The sequence below is a fragment of the Neophocaena asiaeorientalis genome, unplaced genomic scaffold (assembly GCF_003031525.2).
Source record: "Neophocaena asiaeorientalis asiaeorientalis breed wild unplaced genomic scaffold, Neophocaena_asiaeorientalis_V1.1 scaffold116, whole genome shotgun sequence".
NCBI lineage: Eukaryota > Metazoa > Chordata > Mammalia > Artiodactyla > Phocoenidae > Neophocaena > Neophocaena asiaeorientalis.
The window spans coordinates 8,397,425-8,421,916 of NW_020174561.1; the positions used below are offsets into that span (position 1 = coordinate 8,397,425).

The 24,492-nt window shown below is 36.7% G+C and overlaps 1 protein-coding gene across 1 annotated transcript in view; it reads right to left on the reverse strand.

Moving 5' to 3' along the window:
* Positions 1-24,492, reverse strand: part of CAPZA2 (capping actin protein of muscle Z-line subunit alpha 2) — a 56,667-nt gene that overhangs the window by 20,991 nt on the left and 11,184 nt on the right. Inside the window, exons 2-3 of the mRNA XM_024757779.1 lie at positions 10,640-10,703; positions 6,778-6,829 (exon numbers count right to left, since the gene is read on the reverse strand). Of these exons, the coding sequence (XP_024613547.1) occupies positions 6,778-6,829; positions 10,640-10,703 (116 nt within the window). The remainder of the gene's footprint in view (positions 1-6,777; positions 6,830-10,639; positions 10,704-24,492) is intronic.

A 24,492-nucleotide genomic window follows, 5' to 3' on the forward strand; every position in this document is an offset into this window, starting at 1 on the left:
AAGGAGGAAAGGTTTCCACACACTAGGACGTCCCTTCGCGGGCGGAGACAGCGGGTGGCGGAGGGGGAAAGCTTCGGAGCCGAGGAGGAGAGCACAGCAACAGGGATGTGGAGGGCAAAGCGGAGAGATTCCCGCACGGAGGATCAGTGCCCACCCGGCACTCACGAGCCCGAGAGGCTTGTCTGCTCACCCGCCGGGGCGGGGGTGGGGGTGGGGGCCTGGGACCTGAGGCTCGGGCTTTGGTCCGCTCGCAGGGAGAGGACAGAGGACTGGCGGCGTGAACACAGCCTGAAGGGGTTAGTGCACCACGGCTGGCCGGGAGGGAGTCCGGCAGAAAGTCTGGACCTGCCGAAGAGGCAAGACACTTTTTCTTCCCTTTTTGTTTCCTGGTGTGCGAGTAGAGGGGATTAAGAGCGCTGCTTAAAGGAGCTCCAGAGACGGGCGCGAGCCGCCGCTAACAGCGCGGACCCCAGAGTCGGGCATGAGACGCTAAGGCTGCTGCTGCTGCCACGAAGAAGCCTGTGTGCAAGCACAGGTCACTATCCACACTTCCCTTCCGGGGAGCCTGTGCAGCCCGCCACTGCCAGGGTCCCAGGATCCAGGGACAACTTCCCGGGGAGAACGCACGGCGCACCTCAGGCTGGTGCAACGTCACGCCGGCCTCTGCCGCCGCAGGTTCGCCCCACATCTGTATCCCTCCCTCTCCCCAGCCTGAGTGAGCCAGAGCCCCCGAATCAGCTGCTCCTTTAACCCCGTCCTGTCTGAGCGGGAACAGACGCCCTCAGGTGACCTACACGCAGAGGCGGGGCCAAATCCAAAGCTGAACCCCGGGAGCTGTGCAAACAAAATAGAGAAAGGGAAATCTCTCCCAGCAGCCTCAGGAGCAGCGGATTAAAGCTGCACAATCAAATTGATGTACCCTGCATCTGTGGAATACCTGAATAGACAACGAATCATCCCAAATTGAGGAGGTGGACTTTGGGCGCAACGATATATTTTTTTTCCCTTTTTCTCTTTTTGTGAGTGTGTATGTATATGCTTGTGTGTGTGATTTTCTCTGTATAGCTTTCTTTTACCATTTGTCCTATGGTTCTGTCAGTCCGTTTTTGTTTTTTTTTTTTTAGTCTAGTTTTGTTTTCTTAGTATATTTTTTAGCACTTGTTATCATCGGTGGACTTGTTTGTTGGTGTGGTTGCTCTCTTTTTTTTTACTTAAAAAACTTTTTAATAGTTATTTTTTATTTTAATAACTATTTTATTTTATCTTCTATTTTGTTTCTTTCTTTTTTTTTCCCCCTTTTATTCTGAGCCGTGTGGATGACAGGCTCTTGCTACTCCAGCCAGGCATCAGAGCTGTGCCTCTGAGGTGGGAGAGCCAAGTTCAGGACACTGGTCCACAAGAGGCCTCCCAGCTCCAAGTAAAATCAAACAGCGAAAGCTCTCTCAGATATCTCCATCTCAATGCTAAGACACAGCTCCACTCAACGACCAGCAAGCTACAGTGCTGGACACCCTGTGCCAAACAACTAGCAAGACAGGAACACAACCCTATGCATTGGCAGAGAGGCTGCCTAAAATCGTAATAAGGCCACAGACACCCCAAAAAATACCAGCAGGTGTCGACCTGCCCACCAGAAAGACAAGATCCAGCCTCATCCACCAGAACACAGGCACTAGTCCCCTCCACCAGGAAGCCTACACAACCCACTGAACCAACTTTAGCCACTGGGGACAGACACCAAAAACAACGGGAACTACGAACCTGCAGCCTGCAAAAAGGAGACCCCAAACACAGTAAGATAAGCAAAATGAGGAGACAGAAAAACACACAAGCAGATGAAGGAGCAAGGCAAAAACCCACCAGACCTAACAAATGAGGAGGAAATAGTCTACCTGAAAAAGAATTCAGACTAATGATAGTAAAGATGATCCAAAATCTTGGAAATAGAATACAGAAAATGCAAGAAACATTTAACAAGGACCTAGAAGAACTAAAGAGGAAATAAGCAACGATGAACAACACAATAAATGAAAGTACTGTTGTTACAAGTTCATAAACATTGTATGTTTTCTTTACTTCCGTAAGACTTTTGTCAACATGCTATATGCTATTGTAAAGAAAACTAATTTTACTTGGGTATATATAACTTAAAAAGGTTAAAAGAACTTAGGAATAAGAGGCCATTCACCCAGAAACTAATAACTAAAGTCAAAGATATCAAGTAAACTGATTTTTATTATGTACTTTAATATAATACTTAATGGGTGGAAGCAACCCAACTGTCCACTGACATGCGAATGGATAAACAAAATGTGGTGTGTGTGTATATATATATGTATATAAACACACACACACACATTCAGTGTTAAAAAGGAAGGAAATTCTAACACATGCTCCAACATAAATGAACTTTGAAGACATTCTGCTAAGTAAAATAAATCAGTCACAAAAGGACAAATACTGTATGACTCCACTTCATACATTAAATAGAATGATGGTTCACAAGGGCTAGGAGGAGGGGAGAATGGGAAATTATTGCTTAAAGGGTATGGAGTTTCAGTTTGGGAAAATAAAATGTTCTGGAGATGGATGGTGGTGATGGTTACACAAATATGTGTATGTGCTTAATGCCAAGGAAATGTGTGCCTAAAAATGGTTAAAACGTTAAACTTCATATTAAGTATATTTTCCCCACAATAAAAAATAATAAATACAAATTGCTATTAAAAGATAAAAGTGGGCTTCCCTGGTGGCGCAGCGGTTGAGAATCTGCCTGCTAATGCAGGGGACATGGGTTCAAGCCCTGGTCTGGGAGGATCCCACTTGCCACGGAACAACTAGGCCTGTGAGCCACAACTACTGAGCCTGTGCGTCTGGAGCCTGTGCTCTGCAGCTGGAGAGGCCGTGATAGTGAGAGGCCTGCGCACCGTGATGAAGAGTGGCCCTCGCTTGCCACAACTAAAGAAAGCCCTGCCATAGAAATGAAGACCCAACACAGCAAAGATAAATAAATAAATTCCTACCCCCAACATCTTCTTAAAAAAAAAAAAAAAAAGATAAAAGGACATAAAAGACCCCTAATAGCCAAAACAATCTTGAGAAAGAAGAATGGAGCTGGAGCAATCATGTTCACAGACTTGACTTATACTATGAAGCTACAGTAATCAAAACAGTACGGTGCTGACACAAAAACAGATACACAGATCAATGGAACAGAATAGAGAATCCAGAAATAAACCCACACACTTATGGTCAATTAATCTATGACCAAGAAGGCAAGAATATAAAATGGAAAAAAGACAGTCTCTTCCATAAGTGGTGCTGGGAAAACTGGACAGCTACATGTAAAAGAATGAAATTAGAACACTCCCTAATACCATACACAAAAATAAACTCAAAATGGATTAGAGACCTAAATTTAAGACCAGACACTATAAAACTCTTAGAGGAAAACATAGGAAGAACACTCTGGCATAAATCACAGCAAGATCTTTTTTGATCCACCTCCTAGAGTAATGGAAATAAAAACAAAAATAAACAAATGGGACCTAATGAAACTTAAAAGCTTTTGCACAGCAAAGGAAACCATAAACAAGACAAAAAGACAACCCTCAGAATGGGAGAAAATAGTTGCAAACGAATCAACGGACAAAGGATTAATCTCCAAAATATATAAACAGCACATGCAGCTCAATATTAAAGAAACAAACAACCCAATCCAAAAATGGATAGAAGACCTAAATAGACATTTCTCCAAAGAAGACATACAGATGGCCAAGAAACACATGAAAAGCTGCTCAACATCACTAATTATTAGAGAAATGCAAATCAAAACTACAATGAGGTATCACCTCACATCGGTTAGAATGGGCATCATCAGAAAATCTACAAACAACAAATGCTGGAGAGGGTGTGGAGAAAAGGGAACCCTCTTGCACTGCTGGTGGGAATGTAAATTGATACAGTCACTATAGAGAACAGTATGGAGGTTCCTTAAAAAACTAAAAATAGAATTACCATATGATCCAGCAATCCCAGTACTGGGCATATACCCAGAGAAAACCATAATTCAAAAAGACACATGCACCCAATGTTCATTGCAGCACTATTTACAATAGCCAGGTCATGGAAGCAACCTAAATGCCCACTGACAGATGAATGGATAAAGAAGATGTGGTACATATATACAATGGAATATTACTCAGCCATAAAAAGGAACAAAATTGAGTCATTTGTTGAGACATGGATGGATCTAGAGACTGTCATACAGAGTGAAGTAAGTCAGAAAGAGAAAAACAAATATCGTATATTAACGTATATATGTGGAACCTAGAAAAATGGTACAGATGAACCAGTTTACAGGGCAGAAATTGAGACACACATGTAGAGAACAAATGTACGGATGCCAAGAGGGGAAAGAAGCAGAGGGGTGGGGTGTGTGTGATGAATTGGGCAATTGGGATTGACATGTATACTGATGTGTATAAAACTGATGACTAATAAGAACCTGCTGTATAAAAAAAATAAATTAAATAAAATTAAAAAAAAAAAAAAGGCCTAAATGTAAGACTGGAAACCATAAAACTCCTAGAGAAAAACACTCTTTTACATAAATCTTAGCAATATTTTTTTGAATCCATCTCCTAAAGCAAAGGAGATAAAAGGGACCTAATTAAACATAAATGCTTTTGCACAGAACAGGAAACCATCAACAAAACAAAAAGACAAAATGAACGGGAAAAAATATTTGCAAATGATATGACTGATAAGGAATTAATATGCAGAATAAATAGTTCATACAGTTCAACAGCAAAAAGACAAACATAGACATTTTTCCAAAGAGGACATACAGATGGCCAACAGGCACATGAAAAAATGCTCAACATTGCTAATCGTTAGGGAAATGCAAATCAAAACCATAGTGAGATACCACCACACACCTGTCAGAATGGGTATCATCAAAAAGAACACAAATAACAAATGCTGGAGAGGACGTGGAGAAAAGGGAACCGTCCCACACTGTTGGTGGGAATGTACATTGGTACAGCCACTGTGGGAAACAGTATGGAGGTTTCTCAAAAAACTAAAAATAAAACTAGCACATGACACAGCAATTCCACTCCTAGGTATATACTGGAAGAAAATAAAAACACTACTTCAAAAAGATACATCCACCCCAATGTTTGTAGCAGCATTATTTACAATTGCCAAGATATGGAAGCAACCTAAGTGGCCATCAACAGATTAATGGATAAAGAAGAAGTGGTAAATATATACAGTGGAATACTATTCAGCCATAAAATAGAATGAGATTTTGCCATTTACAACAACATGGGTGGACCTGGAGGGCATTATGCTAAGTGAAGTAAGTCAGAGAAAGACAAATACTGTATATCACTTGTATGTGAAATCTAAGAATACAACAAACTAGTGAATATAACAAAACAGAAACAGACTCACAGATATAGAGAACTAGTGGTTACCAGTGTGGAGAGGGAAGTGGGGAGGGGCAAGATAAGGGTAGGGGATTAAGAAATACAAACTATTATGTACAGTATAAAATAAATAAGCTACAAGGATGTACTGTACAACACAGGGAATATAGCCAGTATTTTGCAGTAACTATTAATGGAATATAACTAAAAAATTGTGACTCACTATGTTGTATACCTATAACATATGTAATATTGTACATCAACTATACTTCAATTTAAAAATGGGAAAAAAATAATAGGAATTTAAATCAGAAGCAAAATCAGGTATGTCTAGAAGTCTGTTGAACCTCTACCTTCATTAGGATTAACAAATTGACTCAATAAAGCCTTACAAACATTACAAAAATAGAATTAGAGCAAATTTCCCCCATCAGTCAGGACTTCACATTTTGGGTAGTACACTAAGATGAAAGTAGGTGACTGGATGATACTGAACACTCTTTGTAAGGCACCTGAACGTTTAATCTCCTCATTTTCAAATGAGTAATGGAGTCCATTAGCCTAAAATACGGGTCCACAGGCCTTATTCAGGGAGGTGGGAGAGGGAAAGAGAACCAATTATTTCTCTGAAATCTTAAGATAGTTGTGGCAAGTCATGATTGTGGTCATTGGTCCAAAGATGATGTACTAGGATTTAGAACTGCTTAGTTCTTTGAATCACTCACAAATCTAATAAATACTTATTAAGTAAATATGTGTCAGATACTATGTTAGGTATTTATGGATGAATAAAATAAGCTCCTAACCCTCAAAAATCTATTTCTTTTTACTGAAGTACAGTTCATTTACGATATTTCAGGTGTACAGCAAAGTGATTCAGCTATACATACATATATATATTCTTTTTCAGACTTTTTTCCCATTATAGCTTATTACAAGATACTGAATATAGTTCCTTGTGCTATACAGTAGGTCCTTCTCAAAAATCTATTAGGATCAAGCATTTAACAGAAAGTAAAACCTGCATAAAATTTAAAGTATCACAATTTCACAAATCAAAGTTTTTAAAATAATTTTATCCAACTTTGCAAATGTCAAAATACAGTATTGAGTATATAAGCCACTGCCAAACACACAATGAATAGAGAATTTCATGTTATGATTGTGTCTCTATATCCTGTGATGAAAAATATTTCTCCTCTAACCTAGTACATACATATTATTACATATATTTGAACTTGATGTGCAAATATCTATTTCATGGATTAGTACCTAAAAACCACTTTTAAAATATTTTTTCCCATGTCACTTTAATTATGTTAGTATAATGCATAATACTTACTGGGCTGCTCCTTCCCTGAGAAGATTATCATTATTAAGCAGTAACCGAACATCTGCAAAACAAACGTTATTTTTTCTATATTACTATTTTCCTATATTTGCAATTTCTATGGAATGAATTTAGGTTATTTTAGTCATGTGTCAGTATCCTACCCACCCCCCAAAACATGTATGGGAGATCAAAATATCACTGTGATGACCAAAATAACCACAAAAACATATCATGATATAAATAAAAAAAGAAAAGATTTTGGTAAGGAAATAGCAGATGGAATGAGATAAAAATATGCTATTTCATACTCTTAATAGTCAATGCAGGCAGACTATAACATGTCTCCAAAGAACTAAAGTGGAGATAAGCTACACCAAGAAGATGGTGTGATAAGATCTGCCGAAGACTGAGCACTATGCCTCTCAGTCTGACAATACTATCATGAGTTTCAAATGAATCTGCTCTATGGAAAAAGTGATTAAACAAGAAACAGCTTGTGAATGCAGTACAGATGTAGGCATTTTGTTTCTCAGACAGCTCATGTTCAACAACAGATGAATGTGTTGAGTTAGATATGGATAACTACTTTATTTGATTTAGTAATCTCACTTTGGTTGTTGATTCTTAACTCTGTCCTAACTTCAGACTCAACTATGTAGACACGTGCTTTTTAATCATTAAAACACAACTTTAAAACTACAATTTTAATTGGAAAAAAAAATCACATAATTTCACCAAAAAACAAACAAAATTCTACTCTAGTCTTGATGTACTTTCTTTCATTATTTTCCCTATACACTTGGCTGTTTTACAAAATTGCTATCATAAAGTACATATAACAAAGTATCCGAATTTTTTTCATTAAATGAAAATAACACAAATAACTTAAGTACCTTCTATTAAGAAACTGGTTAAATGTAACATAAACAGACAATAGTTCTTATAAATAGTGTAAAATTGGGCATCCAATAGAAATAATGTAGATACGTATTTATCAACTTGAAATATATACATAATATAATAAACAAGAAGGGGAAAACCCAGCATGTACAGTATGATATTTATGCAATGTTATATATATGTGTCTAAATTGAGAAATGTTGGAAGTATTTCATTCAAACAGTGGAGAAGAGAGGGTAGAATTTTGTGTGATTCTTAGATTCTTTTTTGCTCTTTGGAAATTTTAGAATGACTATGAATCATTTTTACAAAAATAATAAAAGCTATTCCAAAAAAAAAATATTGCCTATTCACATACCTCTTTGTAGCAGTAAGTCCCAATTTAAAAAACAGTATCTGGCTAACCACTAAAATAATACTAATTTGATTTCTAAGTTAACTGATTTTAAACAATGGAAGCTTCTGCCTAAAAAATTAAAACACAGACATTTACAATTATAGGTATTCTTACCTCACAAAGTAAACTGGGAATTCGATTTGATAAATATATTATTGTATCTTCAATATTTAAAGCATAATCATTAACAGCAGTATTGAATGGTAGGTAGTATATCTTTTTCAGTTCTACCTAAATGGGAAAATAATTTAAAAGCAACGTCTACATGATCCAGTTATCTTTACTCTGGAAAAGAAGTCCAAACTTCTATCATATGAAGAATACAGTGAAAGAAATAGAGAATAATTTGAATAAAATAAAAACTACTCTTAAGAAGGGATGTGGTTTCAAGTCAGACCACACATCAGAACAATGCGTGGGTGGGAGTCTTAATTTAAAAAAAAAAAAAGTATCCATTTCAGAGCTCCAGCCCAGATAACACAACAGTTCCTGAGAATGAAGACCAGAAATCTACGTTTTAATGATTCTTACATAGCCAATCTAGGAAATAGCATTTGGGAACCACTGATCTGACAAGATTTTATGACTCTGAAATTCTAAAATTTGTGACTTCAATGGAATCATTCTGATGTTAATATTATCAACAAAAATAGCATGAAAATAACCAAATGCATATGAGATTTCCCCCTCAAATACTTAACTCCTTTCTCATTCTAAAATACTCCCTCATTTAAAACTTACATATATATTCCCATTTCCATTCCACAGTTCCAGCCCAGGTCTACTGAATGGCTCATCCTGAATGCCCAAGTCCTCATCCAAAATGCCTACTGTACGTCAACACAGAACATATCAACTCAACATCAATTTCCAATGAGACTTAGAAAAGCAATTTCTGGGACTCATACATTCTTTCAGGGTCTTTCTGATTAACAAATCTGTTGGGCACTTAATTCAGGGTAAGAATAGTAAGTGAAAATCTTTTCTTAGAATTATAATTTATTCCTGGCTCTATAAATTGTATGGGAGTTTGGGGGCTACTGACTTTAGCACAGTTTCCCCATTATCAGTTTAAGTTAAATGCCAACTTTTGACCCTATGGAGAAAAGACTATCTTCTTTAATGCCCCAACCATCAAACGTATTAACCTGTATTTAGGTTATAAAGGCTGAATATTAAAACAGAAGTTAAACCCTATAGGAAGAAGAAATACTTCTGAATTCTCCCCAATTCATTGCTTCAGATTTTATGGTTATCTTGAAAGGAAGAATATTTTAACTTCCAGATTTTTCACAATATAGACTGCCATTCTTCCTCTAAGTGTAGCTCAGTGGTTAAATTTTTAAATGTATAAAAATTACCATATGTAATTATATGTACTAAATCATATATTAATCTTGTTTGTGGATGATTTAAGGGATTTTCTAGGGTATTTTAACTTTATACAATTTTTGCCTCATTTTTTGACTTTCAAACCTAATCTTTTCTGAGGTGAGATTCCATTATATCTTATACTATGAATGAAAATGAGAGATTAAATTTCTTGAAAAACAGGTTTAAATAGATTACTCTGGAGTAGAATGTTTAAAAAAATGAAACTGAAGAGCACTGTATAAATTAGTTTTAATTTAAGACATAGTGAAAGCCAAATATATATGAAGTAGAAATTACACATTTAAAGTACTTGTGGTAGATTATTCTTAAAACTGCTTTTAAAAAGTTTTGCATAGGGCTTCCCTGGTGGCACAGTGGTTGACAGTCCACCTGCCGATGCAGGGGACGTGGGTTCATGCCCTGGTCCGGGAAGATCCCACATGCCGCGGAGTGGCTGGGCCCGTGAACCATGGCCACTGAGCCTGTGTGTCCGGAGCCTGTGCTCCGCAATGGAAGAGTCCACAACAGTGTGAGGCCCACGTACCGCAAAAAAAAAAGAAGTTTTGTGTAAAAATCACTACAGGCCATTTTCTGCACAACTATTTCAACCACTTCATTCTGTTAAAGAGGAGCTATTGTTATAGTTTTTACAGCAACCAGGAGACTATGTTGTATTTAAATTTCTCATCTATGGGTGAATAATTATAAAACTGTTTGCCAGTGAGGTGTGAGGTTTAAAGAAAGGTATACTGTGAACTGATTTATGAGATATAATTTAAATAACAAATTGTTTTTACATGTGATGTCATCTTCTAAGCCCAGGAAACAAGCACAGTGAAACAATGTCCCTCCCTTCTTTTCCGGCTGTTCCTATTAATCAAGTAGGCTTTTCTTTAAAAGAAACATAAAAAATGCATTTTACAACTCCAAAAAAAAATTAAAATTTTCTTGTCTTTTAAAATGATTTAATGTTATTCTTTAAGAGGGTTAAAATTTGCAAACATAATTATCATATGTCATAAACACATTATATTCTCAACCTTACAAAATCCAGATTGACAAAAATTTTCACTGTAATTCAGAAAATACAGATTTTTCTACCCACTCCCCTTAACTTAGTTACTTTGGTTATGTAACTTATTCTTTAAAAAAGGAGTGCTTGACATATCAAGGCGTAAGTGTTATGAATTAAACACTCACCATTAAACACCTCATTAAATTCTCCAGGAGGGGCATGAATGATGAATTTTGCCGCTATACGCACCTAAAACAGAAACAAAGATATAAATGTTCCACAGCATAGGCCTCTGCTAAAACAACCAAAAACCATGCAAAATTAAAATACTTCAAAGTTCTACTGAAAATGGCTTAAGATTTTAAAGACAGTGACATTTTTTCACTCAAACACCCTAAGTTTATTACTGTTTTAATCATTTAATATAATCACAATGCATAGACTGAATGTAGATAAAATATATGTATAACTAATGCATTTAAGGATTCAAAGCTGCCTACATATAAATATTTTCTTATAAGCAAATTTTTCTTTTAAACTAAAATGGAAAAGAATGATCCATCAAGAAAATTTCTATGTGTGAGGAAATAAGATGCATTTAGGTACTATGAAGAAAATATATTGTGTGTCCATACAGTCACAAATGTGCATGTCGATAAAGTCACAAATTAGTTTAAAAAAATGTAGAAAGGAAGAGGGAAAGAAAGGTCTAAATTCAAAATGTTTTGAACATGAGATCTGACTAGATCTTAGGAAATTTTAGTTCAAAAATAAGTGAGAGACAAAATATCAACAGGTATACTGACAGGTATATTTTAAGAGAATAAAAGCTATATTAAAGAGATTAATCACTAATGACTATATATGAGAGTTTGATGACATGCCCAATATTATAATTTAGTGAAGAAGTTCTGAGTATTTATAATAGTTTTCCAACCACTATACAATAGCCTCCAACTCAGCTGATCAGTGATATTGTCAGAAATGGACATTCATGAGCCCTACCCAACCAAATGAATTAGATTCTGGAAATGAGGCCCAGAAAACACTATAAACAAGCTTTCCAAGTGATTTTAAAAATACACATCCAAGTATTCACTGAATTAAGGGACCACACATGACAAAAACAAAAGCTTTATTTCATATTGTCCACTTTACTAGCACTGTCGCTGCTCTGATGTAGAAACTAAAAATAATGGAAAAGGAAATAGTTATATATGTTTGTGTATATATGTTATATGTGTGTGTGCATGCATCTAAGTACACATATGGTTTTCAGAGGAGAGACACAGATGAAAAAGGTATTTACAGTTAAAAAGAAGATGTTCCTAGCTAGAGGCCACATATGTGACAAGGCCAGTTAGAAAACTGTTAATTTAAAACAAAAAGAAAAGCTTTTGTAGTCTGGAACACCAAAAAGTCTGAAGCAAAACCTACTGTTGTTGGATACCACCGAGAGATTACACTGATGAAGATGATAACAAAAATGGGATTATTTAAATTAGCGTTTACCAAGCACTTTACACGGATTATGTCATTTACTCTTCAGTCATCAGACTGAATATACTGAATATACACTTTATTTACTACATTATGCTGCTTCTCAGATTTAAAAGAGTTTTGTTGAATGGGTAAAATGCTCCCACCAAAAGATGAACAGGGCAGAATGTGACAGGGTGGCCACCAACAAACTGCCAAAGTATAAACATTTTTTGGTATTTAAAATGTCAATAGCAGCAACTTAAGGGAAATAAATTCTTCCCAAGACAGAAAAAAACAGAGTTCACTCCAAAAGAAAGATGTAACCTGAATAGTCCTAGATCTACTAAAGAAATTGAGTTTGTTGTTAAAAGCATTCCAACAAATAAAACTTCAGGTTTTCTTATAACAGGCATTTAAGGAAGAAATATTACCAATTCTCCACAAATTATTCCAGAAAACAGAACTGAAGAAACTTCCAACTTATTTTAAGAGAATAGCATTATCCTATACCAAAGACTAAAATACTACAAGAAACACAACTCACAGACCAAAACCTTTCATAAACACAGAAGCAAACATCTTCAATAAAGTATTAGCAAATTGAATCCAACTATATAGAAAGGATAACACATCATGACCAAGTGGAGTTTTTCCTAGAAATGCAGGGCTGTTTCACTATTTGAAAAGCAATTCACAATATAAACTGATTAAAGATGAAAAACCACAATCACCTCAATAGATGCAGAAAAATTATTTAATAACATTCAACAACCAATCATGATAAAAAAAACTCTTAGAAAACTAAAAAGACAATGTCTTTAATTTGATAAAAGGTATTTACAAAAAAGCCTATAGCTAACATGATCCTTAATGGTCAAAAACTGAACGCTTCCCCCTAACATCAGGTAAGAATGTCTGTTCTTATCCCTCCTATTCAACATCATACTGAGATCTTAGTGCAATAAGGTAAGAAAAACAAATGAAAGTCATTTCATAAATAAAATAAAACTTTCTACTTGAGGACAACATGATTGTTTACAATGAAAAATCCCAAGGAATCTTAAACAAACAAACAAAACCACCCAATAACCTATAAAACTTAAGTACAAATCTAACAAAATATGTACAGGACTAATATCCTGAAAACTACACAAAACTGATGAAAGAAATCAAAGATCTAAATAAATGGAGAGACATGTATGTTCACGGATTGGAAGGCTCCTTATTATAAAGATAACAATTTTTCCCAAACTATTCTACAGATTCAATGAAGGCCCAATCAAAATCCAAGCAGGATTTTTTGGATACACATCAACAAGCTGATTCTAACATTGATGTTTCCTATATTATTATTTTTCTATGTTTGAAGAATGCAATGAATGCAGGCTATTTTGGCCATGTATCAAGATTAACACTCCCTCCCTGCAAATGTAAGCAAGATCAAGAAATCACTCTGGTGCCCAGAACAACCATAAACACACACATGAACATACACCATGGTATTAAAAAAAAGATTTTGGTTAGGAAATGAGAGGGAATGAATATTATTTCACACCCTTAGCAGTAAATGCGAAGTAGCAATGGCAAATGAACTAGAATAGCCAAAATAATTTTGAAAAAGAACAAAGTTGGAGAATTCACCCTACCTAATCTTAAGACTTAATATGAAGCTACAGTCATATATGGATCATAATGGAATAGAAGAGAGAGCCCAGAAATAAACCCACACACCTACGGTCGATTAATCTTTGACAAAGGACGTAAGAATATACAATGGAGAAAAGGCAGTCTCTTCAGCAAGTGATGTTGGGAAAGCAGGACAGCCACATGTAAATCAGTGAAGTTAGAACACTCCCTCATATCAAACACAAATATAAACTCAAAATGGCTTAAAGATTTAAATATAAGACATGAAACCATAAAACTCCTGGAAGAGAACATAGGCAAAACATTCTGACATAAATCATACCAATGTTTTCTTAGGTGAGTCTCCCAAGACAAAAGAAATAAAAGCAAAAATAAACAAATGGGACCTAATCAAACTTTTAAGCATTTGCATGCAAAGGAAACCATAAACAAAATGAAAAGACGAACTCGGAGAAAATATTTGCAAACGGTGACCAGTAAGGGCTTCATTTCCAAAATATACAGACAGCTCATACAACTCAATAACAAAAATACAAACAACCCAATCAAAAACCGGGCAGAAAACCTAAATAGACATTTCTCTAAAAAAGACATACAGATGGCGAATACTCACATGAAAAGACACTCAACATCGCTAATTATTAGAGAAATGCAAATCAAAATTACAATGAGTTACCACCTCACATCAGTCAGAATGGCCATCGTCAGAAAAATCTACAAATAATACAGGCTGGAGCGGGTGTGGAGAAAAGGGAACCCTCCTACACTGTCGGTGGGACTTGTAAATTGATGCAGCCACTATGGAAAACAGGATGGAAGTTCCCCCAAAAAACTAAAAATAAAGTTGCCATATGATCCAGCAATCCCACTCCTGGGCATATATCTGGACAAAATTATAATTCGAAAAGATACATGCACCCCAGTGTTAACAGTAGCACTATTTACAACAGCCAAGACATGGAAGAAACCTAAATGTTCATCAACAGATGAATGGATAGAGAAGATGTGGTGCGTGTGTGTACATATATACATATACACACACATGCGCTGCACACATACACACAGAATACTACCCAACCATAAAAAAGAATGAAATAATGCCATTTGCAGCAACATGGATGGACCTAGAGATTATCATACTACGTGAAGGAAGTCAGAAAGAGAAAGACAAATACCATATGATATCACTTATATCTAAGTGAAATTAAAGTGAAACCATAAACCTTAAAGTAGAATCTAAAATATGACACACAAATGAACTTACCTACCAAACAGAAACAGACTCACAGACATAGAGAACAGACTTGTGGTTGCCAAGGGGGAGGCAGAGAGGGGAAGGGATGGATTGGGAGTTTGGGATTAGCAGATACAAACTATTATATACAGAATAGATAAACAACAAGGTCTTACTGTATAGCACAGGGAACTATATTCAGTATCCTGTAATAAACCATAGTGAAAAAGAAAATAATAAAATAAAAAGTAAAAAACAAAAAAAGCTATAGTCATTAAGACAGAGGGATAGATAATGAATGGAACAGAACTGAGAGTCAAAAAATATACCCTGCATACGTATCGCCAAATGATTTTTGACAAAGGTGCAACGGCAATGCAATGTTTAAAGAATATCTTTTCAACAAATGATATCCAAACAATTAGATATCCATGAGCAAAAAATAAACTGCAATCTAAACCTTACCCCTTACCAAATAAATTACCTCAAAATGGATTATAGCTCTAAATGTAAAATATAAAACTTAACAAAAATTAAAAGGAAACAGAAGAAAACCTTCATGACCTGGGGTTAGGCCAAAAGTTATCAGACATGATACTAAAACCATGACCCATTAAAAAACTGATAAACTGGACTTCATTGAAATTAAAAACTTACGCTCTGTTACAGACATTGTGTAAGAATGAAAAGACAGCTACAAACTGGAGAAAATATCAGCAAATCACATATCCAATAAAGAAATTGTATCTAGAACATATACTATCAAAACTCAACAGTAAGAAACCAGTGAACAGAAGACTTGAACACACTTCACCAAAAAGGATATATAGAAGACAGATACATGCACAAAAGGATGTACAATATCATTAATCATTTAGGAAATCAATATCATAAAATACCACTATATACCTAATAGAATGGCTAAAATAAAGAAGATTGATAATACCAATGTGAAACTGAAGCTCTAATACATTTCTGTGGCAATGCAAAATGGTACAATTGGTACCGAAAACAGTTTAGCAATTTCTTATAAACACACACCATACGACAAAACAAACCCACTTCCAGGTATCTACCCTATGTTCCCACAAAAATCGATTCAAAATTGTTCAAAACTAGAAACAATCCACAACCTAAATGTCCACCTATGGGTGAATGGATAAACAATAATGTGTCTATGCGATGGAATACTACTCAGCAATGATAAGGGACAAACTATGAATACATGCAACAACTTGGATGAATCTCAAAAGCCTTATGCTGAATGAAAGAAACCATTCTCAGATGGTTACATGGCAATGATATAAGATTCCATTTACATGACATTCTCCAATAAACAATATTTTATAGCAATGGAGAACAGATCAATGGCTGCCAGGAGCTGGGAGGAGGAGTGGGGATGGGTGTGAACGCAATGGGAGAAATGAGGGAAAGGAAGAAAATAAGAGAGTTTTGGGGGGTGATGGAATTACTCCGTATCTCGATTTTGGTAATGGTTACATGCATCTATACATGTGTTGAAAGTCATAAAAAAAAAAGAGAAGGGGGTATTTTATAATATGTTAATTAAAAATATATATTTCGTGTGTTTTCAAAATTATTTTCTTCTGGGCTTCCTGGTGGCGCAGTAGTTAAGAATCCGCCTGCCAATGCAGGGGACACAGGTTCAATCCCTGGTCTGGGAAGATCCCACATGCTGTGGAGCAACTAAGCCTGCGCACCACAACTACTGAGCCTGCACTCTAGAGCCCGCAAGCCACAACTACTGAGCCTGAGTGCCACAACTACTGAAGCCCGCGTACCTAGAGCCCATGTTCCACAACGAGAAGCCACCGCAACAAGAAGCCCGCACACCGCAACTAAGAGCAGCCCCCACTCGTCGCAACTAGAGAAACCTGTGTGCAGCAACAAAGACCCAATACAGCCCAAAAAAAAAATACATTTATAAAAAAAAATTATTTTCTTCTAAACTGTTTAAAAGTATTATTAAAATCAAAAATGAAAATATAAAAAATAAGTGATTTTAAAAAGGCAAGGGTGGAGTTGGGAATGGAAGACAGTCATACTAAATATACACTGGCATCTATTATGTTTCCATAAAATGTCTTAATTTCCTTTGTCCCTTTATTCCTCCCTCTCTTCTACTGGGGTAAATGTTAGAAAGCATTTAAAACAAAGTCTTAATCACTACCACAGGCAACAAATAAAAATTGTGGTAACCTGTTAAAGAATTTATCAAATATTTCTTTTGGAAACTTTTAGAATTTTGAGGAAATTTTTTTTAACACTTCTAATGACTTACACCCTACCAATAAAACTGACAAAATTAAAGTACTGATAGCAAGCAGTATCTATCTATCTATCTATCTATCTATCTATATATATATACAGTATAGCATATTTAGTGATATGATCAACAGTTGAGCTTTATATTTTTTAGTTGTTTCAAAAAAAGGTACATATCATTTAGACTTTTAGTCAGTTCTATTTTGGGTTTTCACCTAGAAAGCAAAAATGTTCTATAGTTTTATCTTACAGACTTGTTTGCCCTTACTATTGCACAAAATGCATACAGTAACCAAAAAGAGTTAAGACTGCTCACAATATCCAAAATGAATGGTGGGTCAAAAGAAGTGCCACTGAGGGTTGAGAAGTCATGGGAGCTGTCTGGCTGAGAACCCAAAACACAACTTGGACTTTACCAGCTATGCCTGAAGTATCTTAATCTGGTCTTTGTGAATTTCACAAGCTAAGAAGAATCTGTTTTTTGGATTTCTCAGGTGCTAAAGAAAAGAAAGTGTGTCCACCACAGTAAAGGCTTAATTGTCTTCCTGCAAAACTGTTCAATCATCTGGGTATTTTCTAAACACTGCTACAGACTGAACATTCCCCTACATCCATCCTTCCTAGCAGACATTTTTTTAATTTTAAAAATTATTTATTCTAGCCACTTCCAAATCCAAGAAAGAAAAAAGGTTACACAAGTTAACACATATGGAGCTATACTCAATTTACCCCTGGGAATATTATCATTTTTCTGGATGAGCCCAGTGAATTATTAGATACACCCCTAAGGCCCACAGCAAAATCTCCTGCATTAACCACCATCTTTCCTCCACATGATATTATTCGAAGTCAAGTCCTTCTAAATTGGAGCAGGAAAGAGTTATTACTTTTTTTTTTTTTCCAGTACGCAGGCCTCTCACTGTTGTGGCCTCTCCCGCTGCGGAGCACAGGCTCCGGACGCGCAAGCTCAGCGGCCATGGCTCACGGGCCCAGCCGCTCCGCGGCATGTGGGATCTTCCCGGACCAGGGCACTGCGCCACCAGGGAAGCCCAAGAGTTACTACTTTTATTTTATTTCTAAACTGTAATTCTAGATTGCGAGAGGGAGGATACCTTGGTTTTGTTGGGAAGGTTTGGCTAGATGGGAGATTAACTCTTACCTATCTATGTCTGTGACTGGCAGTTTACAGGCATACTTCATAACAATCACATCAAGAAGAACAGTTTTAAAAAGTTAACCTACTGGGACTTCCTTGGTGGCACAGTGGCTAAGAATCCGCCTGCCAATGCAGGGGACACAGGTTCAAGCCCTGGTCCGGGAAGATCCCACATGCCACAACTAAGCCCATGCGCCACAACTACTGAGCCTGTGCTCTAGAGCCTGCGAGCCACAACTACTGAGCCCGTGCTCTAGAGCCTGCGAGCCACAACTACTGAGCCCACGTGACACAACTACTGAAGCCCACGTGCCTAGAGCCCGTGCTCTGCAACAAGAGAAGCCACTGCAATGAGAAGCCTGCCTGCCGCAACGAAGAGTAGCCCTCGTTCACCACAACTAGTGAAAGCCCGTGCACAGCGATGAAGACCCAACATAGCCAAAAATAAATAAATAAAATAAATAAATTTATTTTTTTTTAAAGTTAACCTACTAATATAGAGCTAGAAGCTAAAAGAGCTATATTTTTTCTTTGCTTTGTCTAGGATCCAAACATTACTTGGTATAAAATATACAAAAAGATAAACATAACATAAAAAGTATGTTCCACTCTGTTGTGCTTCTTGGAAAAAAGCAGATACTCTAAAGTTACTTATGCAGAAGACAAAGCAGTATATTCAAAACAATATCCAAAATGTTAGTATACACTACCTCTGAGAAAAAGTAATTTCTGCCCGTCAACTTTCTGAGATAACACAAAAATACTACTAAACTTTTTTTTTTGTACTTTTTCTTATGGGCTACAATTCAAGCAACAAATTAAATAATGATAGCAACCCACAGAATAAAATAAGAATCCATGAGTCCATATTGACATAAAGAAATGAATGAACAAATGGGGGGAAGCTCTTCATTATAGTAGAATTTCAATTAATGTAGAAGGAATGATTGAATTAGAAAATCACCTGGGGTGACCAACAATGGTAACTGTTGCAGGCAAAAATCATCAAGAGATGCTAAAATTAATGGGTAGAAGTCTAAGAGCATATCTACACAATGTGAATGAATCTTTCTACATGATACTTAATTAAGAATGGATAAACAGTAACTTTATATTGAGGAAACCTGCCACACACCACCTTTACCAAATGACCTAAGTTATCATAATAGTAAAAACTGTGCCTCCTAGTAGGATGTACTGAGGATACAACATCACTTGTTATGCTCCTGCCAAAACTTCATAGGCTGATCTAATCATGAGGAAACATCAAATAAACTGAAATTGAGGTACAGTCTACAAAATAACCATTTTGCACTCTTCCAAAGTGGTAAGGTCATGAAGGACAAACAATGCTGAGAAACTGTTCCAGATTAAAGACCAAGGAGACACTACAACAAAATTCAATGCGATCCTGGATTAGATCCTGGATCTAATTGGAGCAATTGGTGAAATTTGAATAGGGTTTGTAGATGAGACAATAATGATGTATCAATGTGAAATTTCTTGATTTTGGTAATTGTACTGTGGTTATATGAGAGACAGCCCTAAACACAGTGAAGTATTTAGAGAGTGGGGAAAAATATTCCTTCTCTACTCTTAAATTGTGGGGATTTTCTCTTACATTTTTTCTAAAGTTTCTTAAAGTTTCGCTCTTTGAATTTAGGCCATTAATCTACATGGGACTGATTTCTGTATATGATGTGGGATGGAGATCCATTTTTTATTACATCGTCATAAGGATAAATAAGCCATCCTAATGCTATTTGTTAAAATGGACTTCTTTGTCCCACTGAACCAAATAAATAAACAAATGAAAGAAAAAAAGGAAAGTAACTATTTTCAGTACTATTTTTAAAGTGTGAATTACTTTTTTTCAGTCTGGGACATGAAAAACACATCATAATTTTTAATAAATTCCAAAGATAATTCTGAAAAGTGTCTAATGAATTTAGTAGTCAGCATGCAGGTAGTAACTGCAAAAATGTAACTTCCTCAAGGAACTTCTGAATATTCAATAATATCAGTAGGCAGCCCTATACTCGAAACTTGGTAGGTAGTTTTTGTTGAATCAATGTTGAATCAATCTATAAGCAAGAATAAACTCTCATTTATTTAGGATGGTCAGGGAATATAGTATTTTAATGAAATGAGCATTCTAGAGTTATCACTAATGGAATTCTGTATGTAGACAGTTAATTTTAAAATAATGTACATTCAAAACCATAAAAACTTATGCTAATATAAGGAAGCAGTAGAGTGTATGATCTCTGGAGTCAGATTGAATGAGTTGGATTTTCATTTCTACTACTCATTAGCTACGTAAACTTGGGTGAATATATTAGTATGAGCAGTAACAGTAGTAGAGAATAAATATATCTGCATTAGTATAGTTCAATATTCCTAAAATTAGCTCTGGAATACAGGCATTTTCACATTACACGTGAAATGCTTCTTTGTGCCCTACAGTGGTACAGCTGTGGCTTACGCCCATGCATTTCTGTGTTTTCTGCAGTGCATTCACTTCCCACATGCCAACATCCTTTCTCCTCCCTTGGAAATCATCCCTTCCCTCTGTACTCTGCTTACCTCAAAAACCAGTGGTAGCAAAACAGGAGAAAAAGCCAGTTCCTAGTTCTGTGGTGGCAATGTGCAGTTAAGATCTGGGTTTTCATGTAAGCTAAGACAAACCATCTGCACCCAGGTTTTGATTTAACTTCTGTAAATCTCCATTTCTCATAGGTAAATTAAGGGAGATGAAATATATCATCATTTCTTAACCTCTTAAAACCCCTGTGGTCCGTTAGATAAAAATAAAATATCATCTACAGTTACTTTCCAAGATGGCTGTTATTACCTTTAATTCATGAAAAGAGAAAACAGAGATCCAGATTTGGGATTTGAATGAATTCTTCAGATGAAGTCCAAGGCTTTTCAGAGCCGCCTCCCAATACAGCATCTTTCTATGATGGTTCAGAAGAAACAACCAAAATATCTGGGTAATCTCGTTTACTTCCACTGCTTCTATTATCACCACATAACAATAGCTCTCAAATCTATATACCTATCACAACCTCTCTCAAGATCAAGATCCATTTTTCTAAATATAACTCATTTATTAGAAATCTCCATTAAATGCCTGACTGTCTCACCCAAACCTACTCCCTCTGTTCTTCATAAAATTATCAGCACCACCTACATACAATTCCACATTTCTCCCTTTCTCCCACAGTCAGCCACATTATCTAGTGTCTGTCTGTTTTGCTCAAATCCAATCTCCTTTTCTTTGATTCCATTTCATTTGGACCCATTCCCTTTCTGGATTGTTACAATAACTGCCCTGCCTCTAATCTCATCTTTCTCCAAAAGTCATTTTCCACTCTGCCACCAGATTGATATTTTTCAATGAAAGTTCCGATCATTTTCTTTCCTGCTTAAAATCATCTAATGGTGGTCCACTGCCAACAAGGTAAGTCCAAAGTCCTTAGCATGACATATAAGGTCTTTCTGTATTCAAAGGCTGTAAAATGTACTGTTAACAGCATAAACCCTAAATAAGACTGTATGTACTCAGACTACAGCTCCACTGACTTCTACCTATATGACCAAAAGCAAATTAAATTCAGTTTCCTCACCTGCAGTAAATGAGGTAATACATTTAGAAAAGTGCTTGGCACTCAATTAACAGCTATTACCTTTTTACTCTTTCTGCTACTTGATAGCTCCTACAACCAACCCACTCTTTTGCTCATCCCACCTATACAATACTAGAGCCTCACCACTCCATTCAGTCTTTCAGACAAGAACTCTTTTCTTTCATGCCTCCATATCACTGCATGTATGTTTTGGCCACCTTTCATCTACTGTGACTAAATTGTACAAAGCAGCAGAATATCTTAAACTTTGCAAATTATCAAAGAAAAGGTCACACAGAAAGGAAAACTCAAAGGTCAAATTATGCTATTAAAAACTTCTTGATGTATTATTCAATACAGCAATCATTAGCATACACTTCTGATAAAAGATTAGTACTACTACTGAGAACTGTAGTATAAGGCCTAAAATTAAAGCCCAGTATTACATGTGCCTTGACATCTGGGGAAAAACGGAAGGACCTTGAATGGCCTAACTGCAAGTTTCCATCCTCAATCTCCTCCTGCAGATAAGGTTCCTAGCCAGACAACCCTCTTTATTACAGGGAACAGGCACAGTTCCTGCTCATCCCTGAGTATGGGGCTTCAGTTCCCTGCCAGCCTGTGGAACTATTCAAACTAGCCAATCACATCCTCCTCCTGGAACCCTCACTCTACCTTCTTGATACTACAAAGCTTGCCTCCCTTGGCCTCTGCTTGTTCACTCTGTTCCCTCCACTGTGTCCCTATCTCCTGGGTTGAGTATTTGTATTAATAGACTGCTATTCACCGCATCTTTCCAATGTCAGGTGCTGTGTGTTCAGCCATCTCCATAACCCTACAGCAGGAACCCCTCCCTCACCAACAGAGTGCAGAGGAGGCAAATAAACTGGATCTCACTTATCTGTGAAGCTCAAATTTAAGATATAATTGGAGACCAAGAAGCAAGGAACTCAGTTATTTAAAATATATTTTAAGCAAGCAAATAAGCTAATATATAGTCCCAACATTAGAAGGGCATAAGAGAGATTCTTCGTATATCTTCCCTATTTTTATTTCAGACATAAATTCACAAGTGTGCTTACCTAGTTTCCGATCCTCCATGTATTTGAGGGAGGAGGGTAAAATTTGACAGTTATATTTACAACATTAAAAAAAGGGAAGGAGCTGAGTCAATCTGACAAAGGCTGCAGAAAACAACGTTCTTTTATAGGAACAAAAAAATTACAAATCAAATCTCTTGAAAAAAGAGCTCTAAAATTCCTAGGAAATGAATTTTTATTTAAGAATAACTACAAGCTTACATCAATAAACTTCTCAGATGAAAATAAAGATCAAGATTTTCAATTATTGGATGATGCAGATGAAACATTTCAAAACCTCCAGACTTACTGCAAGTCTACTAAGTGACTAACTGGGAAAAATCTTGTGTATGTGGCCAGTGGAGTGGAAGATGAATTTCAGGCTTTTCCACAATTTTAGGCAACCTTCCTCCACTCTTCTCTATTCCTTGGCCTACAGAGAACTCCTTGCTAGTTCAGAAATAAGAAGATAAAGTTGGTTTATTAAGTAGTTAGAAAGGGTCTATGATGGAGCAAACTAGAAGGCCTGAAAGTGAAACGGACCTCCTCTAAAATGACCACTGTGCCATCGTGGCAGTTTGTGACTGCTCAGACTTCTTTGGATCAGAATCCTCACAAACATCTGAAGAAAATGGGCAGAATTCAGTTGTAAATCATTAAAATCGTTCAGACAAGGGAAAACGTAAGGACAGTCACCTTTCAATATCAGACAAAGTTGATTCCACTATTCTTAGAATTTACCAAATCCTTTCCCTAAGAAAGGAAGGAATGCTATCTTCTCCACTGAGTAAAAATACAGTTCACTCGGGCTTCCCTGGTGGCGCAGTGGTTGAGAGTCCGCCTGCCGATGCAGGGGACACGGGTTCGTGCCCCGGTCCGGGAAGATCCCACATGCTGCGGAGCGGCTGGGCCCGTGAGCCATGGCCGCTGAGCCTGCGCGTCTGGAGCCTGTGCTCCGCGGCGGGAGAGGCCACATTGGTGAGAGGCCCGCGTACCGCAAAAAAAAAAAAACAACAGTTCACCTTTGATAATCTTACAAGAAATTGTCTCCTGCTTTCCACCACACGTTACTTTCTTTTTGTGAATGTCAGCAGATAGTCACCTAGGATCAGAAGTGTCTCAAATTGCAGTGAAAAAAGTACTATGTTAACGCTGGGAAGCTGCCTGCACAAATTGTTCCTCACGTGCTGCAGGCAACAGAGAGGAGCTGGTGCCCCTCATGTTGTGTAGCGCATCTTACAGCCTGAGCCAACAGACAGAAATCAGTTTCTCTACACAATTTTCAATTGAGAGACCAGGTGATGAGCAAAGCAAGTAATACTGACGAATTATGTGGCATTTGCACATGATGTTGGACCAATATGTGTAGAAGCCAAACTACCACAGTGATGGAAAGAGATTAGTCACGATACCCAGAAAAAGGACTACCTGTGGCTAAACCCTGTGGAGCAACGATGCCTTACTTTTCTAAAGAAGTTCCCAATTCCTTGGTTGTTTTTTTTTTTTTTTTTTTTTTTTTTTG